An 8,896-nucleotide genomic window follows, 5' to 3' on the forward strand; every position below is an offset into this window, starting at 1 on the left:
CGGTTCTCAGCCCGTGGTTCATCAGAGCCCCCCCGGAGCCCTCCGGGCGGTACGGGGCAGTGGGAGCTGTCTCGAGCGGCCCGGAGCCACCGGCCCCGGCTGTGCCCACTGTGGGGTTTGGCTGCGGTTTCTTTTCTTTCCGATGGGCTCCGTTAAATCTGGGGAATGACAGCGGGTGCTGCAAAGGCACCAGCGGTGCGGCGGGGACTGGATAACGGGGCTGCCCCGGCGCTGCCACTGCTCGGCGGTGGGAATCTGGAGGGCTTTTCTAAGGCCTATTTCCCTATTTTGTTGTTGTTGTTCAATTAGCCCTAGTGATTTATTCAATGCATGCATGAGGGGACATTAATATGCGGTGGCAGTTCCCACAAACAATATTCCTCTCAGGCTTTCTGCAGCCATAGCGTTCGCTGGCAAGAGGGAAGGAAGGCAGGGGCACGGCCAGGCAGGCACAGCCAGGCTCTCATCCTCTCCCTCCACAAAGTCCCGTCCCCGTGCAGAACAGCTCCTGCAGGCCTGACCCATAGAGACGGGACCGGCCCCCTGCCAGCCCCCCCAGCTCCGAGCAGGCAGGAATGCGATGTAAGAAGGGATGTGGGTTTTAGCGGACCGTAGTCGCTGTTCATTTTTTTTGCCACACTATGTCCTTAAACGACTGTTCCCCAAACACGCCTCACCCCGGTGGGATGAGAGGAGAGGGCCATTTTCTGCCCTGAGAACTGCTAAGGGCTGGGGGGTGCTGAGGGCGGAGGGGGGAGGTCGGTCCCCTTCTCCATTCACATCTAAAGTCTTGCAAAGCACCCGTTGCTCGAGCTTAAAAAGATAATAATAATAATAATAATAAAAAGAAGAGTGCCAGAATAAATAAAGAGTGCAGATGGAGAGGAGGGATGTGAATCCCAAAGGAGTGGGGGGCGAGTGGTGGAGGTGGGGGGGGGGGGGGGGGGGAGGGAAGGGCAGGCTTGGCCAAATCCTCTCCTTTTTTAATGCAAAAAGAAAGCAAGAGAACAAGAAAGAAACGCAGGAGCGTTCGCAGTGCCCTGCAGCGGGGCCGCCCAGGCCGGAGGATCGCGGCCCGACGTGGTGGGCTCCGCTGCTCAACGCTGCGGGTGGGGGCTGCCCCCGCTCTGCCACGGCCGGGTCGGACCTCGGGGCAGCGTAACCTGCGGGCAACGCAGCGCTGGGAGGTGAGGGGGGCGTAGCTGGAGGGGGGGAAGCGGAGCTGCTTGGGCCGGACAGCGCTCCGAGGAGAGCTTCACATCCGCAAGTTTGTCATCACCTCTTTCTTTTTTATTCGGAACACGAGACGGCAGAGAAACGGATCCCTCCAAGAAATGCCATTTCAATGATTTTAATAAGCAAAATAGGAAACAATTTTAATAACCAAAAAACAGAAACCAGTCTGAATAAAACTACAATAGACCAGGTTGGGTTTTTTTTTAATTTTTTTTTTTTTTCATATCGTAAGCAGGATTTGAAATTGATCCCTTCTGAACTTTACATGAAATAAAAACCATTATTATTTTTTTATCTCCGCTGCTGCAATGTTTTGATTTCAACACAGTTGAATCAGTAAAAACCAAAGATCGTTTTCTGATGCGTGACTAATATCCACAATATTTAAAACTGCAAGCACCATGCTGTTCATTACAATCTTGTTATTACTGTTAATTTAGAAACTAATACAAACTTAAAATGCATCCGGCCAGCAGTGCCAGCTATCCTAAAAGGAAACTAAAAAATAAGTTTTCATTTTGGTATTTTTTTTTGTCAGTGCAACGTAAATCCTTTTACTGACCTGCAGGAGGAAAAAAAAAAAACAAAACAAAACAAAAAGGAAAAAAAGTCATAAAAACACCCATAAGACTCCAAACTACCGCTACTATACAAACTGCAAATTAATTTCGGCTAAAACTTTCACTCGCTGCATAGGGAAGCGGAGAAGCAGATTACAAAAGAATACGCTTTCAAAGCGGCGGCGTCGCCTCCTCGGAGGAAGCGTTACCGTTCCAAGCATTGGGAAACCCAGCTTGACAGCGCCAGGGAGCGCCCGCAGAGCGGAGAGCATCGCGGCTCCTCCTGCCGGGAACAGCGGGCCGGGCCGCCCTGAGTGCGCGGTGCGGAGCGGAGAGGAGCGGAGCCGCCTCGGGGCTCGCAGTGACCGCTCAGAGCTCCTTCAACCCCCCCCTCCAACCAACCTCCCCCCCCTTCACCATTCAGTCTGGGTTTATCAATGCCATCCAAGCGTTTTGGTTTCGCGTTTTGTTATTTTTTTTTTTTTTCCTTTCTTCTGCCCCAACAAACAACAACCAAAATGAAAACTAAAAAACAAAACAAAAAACAAACAAAAAAAAAAACAAAACAACCAAAAACCACACAACTTAAAAGTGCACCAGATATACAAAGTTGCCTTTTTTCCCCCCTCTCTTTTTCCGAATGCAAAATGCCCATAACTTTTTCTTCACCCCCCCCCTCCCCCCTTAAGTATCTCTTTAATACCAACCAAACCGTACAACCAGCCTGCTGAAATGTTACTTTGCTTTATGTTCTGTTTTCTCTTCCTGTGAGGTTTGAAGTAGCAGATATTTACAAGCCGACGACCATAAAAGAAATAAAAACAATAAAGAGAGCAAAAAACCAACCAACAAAAACTGCACAAGCAGTAAAAACTTGGGGTAACTCGCGATGCTTTTCCTTACCGATGAAACAAAACAACAGAAATCTATGATCGATGATCAACATGCTAAAGTTAAACAAGAAAATGGTACAAAATAGAAATTATTACCATACATGTCCAGCATGCAGGATTAATATTTTTAATGCAGATTTTCGTATTTTTTTTTCTATATAATCAAGCAGGCAATAAAACTGATGAGTTTATCTTTTTTCTCCTTTCTTTCTTTCTTTCCTCTCTTAGATTGAATGTCCCGTCTGAGTCCTGTAACTTTATTTTTCTTCTCTAAGCAGGCAATATATGAAGAGTTTGCATATATTGTCCTTTCTGATTATTCGCTTTTTTTTTCCCAAGTGGGTAAATTGTGCATGAGATGGTGCTGTGTGTCCTCTCTCCTCCCAAGCAGGCAGTAGCTCATAGATAGGCTCGTTCATTGTCCTTTTCTGTCCTTATTCTCTTAAAGTCCATCTCGTTCTGCAAGCAAGCGATCTATAAAATGCTTCACTTGTCCTTTTCTCCCGTTCCTCTGTCCCTCTCTCTAACTCGCAAACCGAAGTCGAAAAGTTGCACTTTACCTCTCCCATCCCCACCCCCAGCCTACTTTTCCCACAGCTAATCTAGAAGACTGGATGCTGCAAAAACAAAAATCAAGTCTCTAAGTTCGTCTCCTTCTTTCTCTCTAGTCAAGCAGACAGATGGATGAAGATGTCAGAAGAGGATGGGAGCAAGGGGGGGGAGGGTGGGGGGAGGAGGTGGGAATGATGGGGGTCAGGGGTCGGGTGGGTTCTTTTTCTTGTTGGGCTTTTTTTTTTATGTTGTTTTTTTTAATTTTTTTTTTTTTAATTACTTTTATTAAGCACTCACATGAAGAACTCGGGGGAAGACGGGTTGTCACTGGTGGAGCCGGCCTCTCTGAAGCCATTGCTGGCAAGTTTCTCACACTTGAGCTTGTAGGCGTCTCGCTCTCTGGCCAGCCGGGTCACTTCTTGCTTGAGTTGTTCCACCTGCTGAATGAGCTGGGTCTTTTCATTCTCCAGGTGATGCTTCTGCTGGACGCGTTTATACCTGCAGGACTGAGCGTAGCCCCTGTTCTTCAAGGTCCTCCTCTTCTGCTTGAGGCGGATCACCTCGTCTTTGGTGAAGCCTCGGAGGTGCCTGTTGAGCTCCCTCACGGACATGGAGACCAGCTGGTCATCCGAGAACCGGTCCTCCACGCTGCTGGAGGGGGGATGCTGCTGGTGCGAGGTCTGGAGCTGCTGCGAGGAGCTGGACGAGGTGGAAGGGGTGGGAGAGGCCTGATGGTGGTGGTGGTGGTGGTGATGAGGGTGCCCGCTGCCCGCCAGGTCTTCGTGGGTGACGGCAGGGTACTGGTGATGGTGCTGGTGGTGGTGGTGATGGTGGTGGTGATGGGCCCGGAAGCTCTCGAAGCCTTGCAGCTGCTGGGACACTTGGTGGGAGCCGATGAGGGCTTCGACGGCATCCTCTGGGGTGAGGTTCAGCGCCTCGGGGTTCATCTGCTGGTAGCTGTTGGCCATCCAGTACAGGTCCTCCAAGTGGGTCTTCTGTTCAGTGGGGCTGAAGCTGGGTGAGGAGGGCACGGAGCTGCAGGGGGTGCTGATGGGGGTGGAGGACACGGAGCCGGCAGGCTGCAGGCGGGTGCAGTGCCTGCCCGAGCGGTCGTTCCTACCCAGGGGCTCCTTCTTCACGTCGAACTTCATCAGGTCGAAGTCGTTGACGTACTCCATGGCCAGGGGGCTGGTGGGCAGCTCGGCTCCGATGCTCAGCTCTCCGGCCATCGCTGTCTTGCGGGCTCCTCTCCGGGCGGAGGGGGCTGGAGACCTGGCCCCAGCGCGCAGCCTGGCAGAGGGCTGGCCGCGCTCCTTATTCCAAAGAAACTTTGCCTCCGCTTCGCCTCTCGCTTCCTTTCCTCTGCTCCCCCCTCCACCACCGCCGCCTCCTCCTTCTCCCGGCTTCTGGGGCTTCTTTGGACCGCAGCAACAAAGCCAGGGACGAGCCGGCTCCCGGGGCCTCCCGACGCCTCCCGGCTTTGGGTATCAGCGCTGGCAGCGCACCGCCGGCGGCTCCGGGCACTCAGACGCCCACGGAGAGGAGAAAGGAGCAGCGGCAGGAGGTCAAAAGCAAAACAAAACAAAGATGCTGCCTTCGGGGCCGTGCGGGAAGCGAGAAGAACGGTGCAGAAGGTCTAAGCCCGCGCCTCCGGGTGGGTTTTGTAAGTCCTGAGCCTTCTCCCCGCGGTAGCGGAGCGCCGGAGCGTGCCGCAACTTTCCGCTCCGGGAGCGCACCGGCTGTGCGGCAGCGACCGGGCTTTGCACGGGAGTTTTCTCTGGCTCTCGCCGCGCAAAGGGAAGGGGAGGGAAGAGGGGAGGAAGGAGGGGAAGGAGGAAGGGAGGGGAGAAAAAAAAAAAAAAAAAAAAAAGGAGGAGAGGGGACGAGAAAACCCAGCGCTCCGATGTAGCTGCCGCCTCCAGCGCTCGTTGTGCAGCTGTGATTCGCAGCGCAGCCCCCCTTGGCTTCTTATACGGCCGTGCCCGCCGAGAGCGCGGCGGGGGCCGGGGCCGGCGGCGGCCGCGCCAATGGCAGCGCGGCGGCGGGGCCGGGCCGGGCGGTGCGGTGCGGCGGGGCCGGGCGGTGCGGCGGGGGCGGCGGGGTTGGGCGGTGCGGCGGGGGCGGACCGCGGCGTGACAGCTCCGCAGCGCCAGCTGAGCGGCCCCGCTCCTCGCCCCGCTCCTCCGGGCTCCCTCCCCCCCCGTCCCTCAGCACCGCCGCCTCTTTTATTTATTTATTCTCCCCCCCCCCCCCCCCCACCTCCACCCAACCCCCCCTTCCTATTCTTTTTCTGCAGTCCAGAAAGGAGGAGGGCTCGGGGACATCCTGCCCGTCCCTTTGTTCTAAATATAACAAAGTCTCTTTTTGCCCGTTGCCGTCCCGTAGCAAATTTCAAGGCAGTTGAGCTTTCACCTCCTCCCCCTACTCCCCACCCATCCCGAGCACACGCGTCTCCCCTTCCAACTTCACGGGGGAGCGTCCCCCCGTGAGATGGTACAGAGGAAAAATGAGCCGAAAACTGCGCGGGGCTGCGGGAGGTGCGGGGGATGCGCAGGAGACGGGATCGGGGAAGCACCGGTGCGGAGGGGAGAGAGGGGGAGGTCTGGGAAGGGGGGGGGGGGGGGCTGTCAGTCCGCAGGCAGCCGGGGAAACCCTCCCGATTATGGGAAGCAAATCTCTCCGTAAAGTAAAGCGCGGGCATTGACACAGACAATCGCAAATATTGGGGGGGGGGGAGGGAAGGGAGAAAATAGAGTCACATTGCAGTTCTGAGGGGACCGCGTTTTCTTTCTTCTGCTGATCTCTAAGTCAGTGACTGCATGCAAAGGAGCGCTCGGCTTGTGAGGCTTTTTGGTTTCTTTTCTTTTTTGGTCCGGTAACAGGATTTTTATTTTATTTTTTATTTATTTATTTTTTTCCCCTGAACATTTTGTAACGATTAAGGGAGATTAAGGCTTCTTTTTACGCTGCTTTTACCCTCAAACAGACAGAAAGTGCGACACCAAGTGACGGTTTGGGGAATAACAGCTCCGTTTCACGGTGTAAAAAACACCCGGAAAAAGAAAACAAAACAAAAAAGGGAGAGGGGGGGGGGGGGGGGGAAGGCCGGGCTGACCCGGCGCTCAGCATCCTCCCGTCCCTTCCCTCTCAATTATTTACCCCAAAGAAAGCAAACAAAATAAACCCCTATACTTTAAGATCTTTCATCTTTTCAGTCATCCATTAGAAGGGAGCTGCCCTTCAGGTGCTGGGATAGAAATCGTGCCGTTAAAGTGCCCAGCGGAGAGTGTTCTGTTCTCTCCCTGCCGGGTCCGTGCGCTCTGTCGGGGAGAAGCCCGCAGCCCCGATAGTCCCCGCGGAACGGTCCGCGGCCGCGCAGGGAACCGCACCAAGCACCGCTCTGCCAACAAGTCCCGGCTGTGCCCGTGGGAGTGGGCTGCGGGGAGGGCACCGGGGGGTTGTTTGGAACTCCCTCGGCATTACAGGCGCTCCGAGGTCGGCTCGGTGTAGCAGGGCGAAGCCTCGCTGCAGCTTTCCCTTTCTATGTGCCGAGGGGGTATACAAAAAATGCCTGGGATCGGTGAAGCCCGGCGCTCTCTGTACCCGCCGGAGTCCCCACGCGTGATGTTTCTGGGGGGTCAGAGAGCCCCTCCGGACCCAAACCCGACCGGGAAAGGGCTGAGCCCCTGAGAGGGCAGCCTTCCCCTCCACACCGCCCGCTCCGAAGGCAGAAGTGGGGACTCGCGTGGGAACATCCCGCGTGGAGAGAGCAGCGCTGGAAGAGAACCGCGCTGCTGAGTTCCCATCGCTGCCGAATTCGGGAAATCGGCCTTATTTTTATTTTTTTTTTATATATATATTTTTTTCACTGAGAACGATGAGCCCCGAGGCACAAAGAGCTGAGCTCGGTGCCCCTGCGGGACCGGAGAGAGGTCAGAGCGGGGCAGGAGCTCTGCGGTCCCCGTCCCGTCTCCGACTGCCTCCCGGTAAGCTCGGGGAGAGCCAGCAACTTCCCCAGGGGAAGCAGCAGCTCTTATTTCTGAGGTCCTGGAGGGTGCTCGGCGAGAGCTTTATTTCTACCTGCACCATAAACGTGATCGGTGGCGGTACGGTGGGAATCGGTCCCGAAACAGAGGGAAAGAAAGGGAAGAGCGGCGAGCGCCTGGGAAGCGAGGAAGCAGCCCAGCGAAATGTGCCATGAGACGGATAATACTTTTTTCTATCATAATTACTGAGGTATATTCACAAGGTGGAGCTACTGAAAGGTGGAGGAAGCATTGATCTGATTATCTCCCTGTCCATACGCACTCTGTCTCTTCTTAATCTTTTAAGCTGTGAATTACAGTTTGGTTCTGCGTGTTCATCAGCATCGTCGTAAAATTTCAAGGCACAATGCGGGTCCATTTATTTGCTCTTCCATCCCTCACTCCCTCAAGAAAACACATATCCCGCAAAACTTGCGGCACTGCAAGGCTGGCTGAAACACGAAGAGCTTTCTGCCCCGAATTCCCAGTGAAAGGCCGATATTTTTTACTGCAGAGCTTTTAATTCAATCGTCAGATATTTGTGTGTTGGGGGGTCTCTCTCCGTTCAATCCTTTTTTAGAAATATATATATATATATATTTTAGGGAGGACTGGGGAAGAAATAGCTTTGCCTTAGATCTGTGGGCTGAGCAGCCCAGCTTAGCAGCCCAGGCAGAGTTTTCTGCCGCGAGGACCCACAACCGAACCGCGAAGCTGCGCTCAGGGGAAGCTCCGCATCCCCGGCCCTGCGACGCCGTCCGCACCCGGAACCGCCTCCGCGGAGCGGGCGATGCCCCGGCGGCTGCGGCTCCTGCGGGCAGCGCTGCCATCCCCGCCCCGCCGCTCCCGTTCCGCACCCGCGGAGGGAGCGCACGGCGCGGAGCGGCCCCACCTGCCCGGCATCCCAGCGCCGCAGCACCACTCGCTCTTCATCCCGCTCCTCCCGGGAGCAATTTTTGTTCAGTCGTGACTTACTCCCTACACCCCAAAGCCGTCCGGTGCGTTTCACTGGGTTTTTTCTTTCTAAGATCCGTTTTTTGGTGGTTTTGTTTGGTTTGGTTTTGTTTTTTTCGGACGGTTTGTTTCGGATACAAAATGACTTCTTTCCGTTGTTCCTTCTCTCCCTCCTCCCTCTGGGAAACTCCCGGTCAAAATCAGGATGCTTTCAAGCCGTACGATGGTGTCATTTCAGGTCGGCTCATCCCGCGTGTCCGCGTAGAGCAGTGCGGGTCCTGAGCCTCTGAAATGCGAAATCTCGTCTTTAAACTGATGCCTACAGGTACTACGTGCGTTTGGCTCCGTAAGGTTCTGCCCGAATTGTGCACTTCACGTTCAAAAAGGGAATCGTATTACTGTGGAGCCCTAATCCCCAGTTCCTAGAAAGCAGATTTTGGTAACTGATAAGTATGAGAAGACAGTCACTGATGTATTTTCCATGGTGAGAAGCACTCCTCGGTTTTGGTCTCTGACTGCTACATTTCCCCCAGCATTCTCATTTTCACCCCATAACATCAGTGGGATACATTGTCTGAAATGGTACTTCTGTTAACAAACAAACACACAAACCGACATCACCCCCGGCCGGCAGCCAGCGCTGGCGGGGCAGGAGGGCACCCCCTTCCTAATCCTT

The 8,896-nt window shown here is 54.2% G+C and overlaps 1 protein-coding gene across 1 annotated transcript; it reads right to left on the minus strand.

Annotated features, from left to right (window-relative positions):
- Positions 1-1,342: 1,342 nt before the first annotated feature.
- On the minus strand, positions 1,343-5,166 carry MAFB (MAF bZIP transcription factor B). Its single transcript, XM_072350529.1, has one exon. The coding sequence runs from the start codon at positions 4,468-4,470 to the stop codon at positions 3,535-3,537; it is 936 nt and encodes a 311-aa protein (XP_072206630.1). The 5' UTR covers positions 4,471-5,166; the 3' UTR covers positions 1,343-3,534.
- Between the last annotated feature and the right edge of the window lie 3,730 nt (positions 5,167-8,896).

Source organism: Excalfactoria chinensis, chromosome 15 (assembly GCF_039878825.1).
Source record: "Excalfactoria chinensis isolate bCotChi1 chromosome 15, bCotChi1.hap2, whole genome shotgun sequence".
In the NCBI taxonomy this organism is placed as follows: Eukaryota; Metazoa; Chordata; class Aves; order Galliformes; family Phasianidae; genus Excalfactoria; species Excalfactoria chinensis.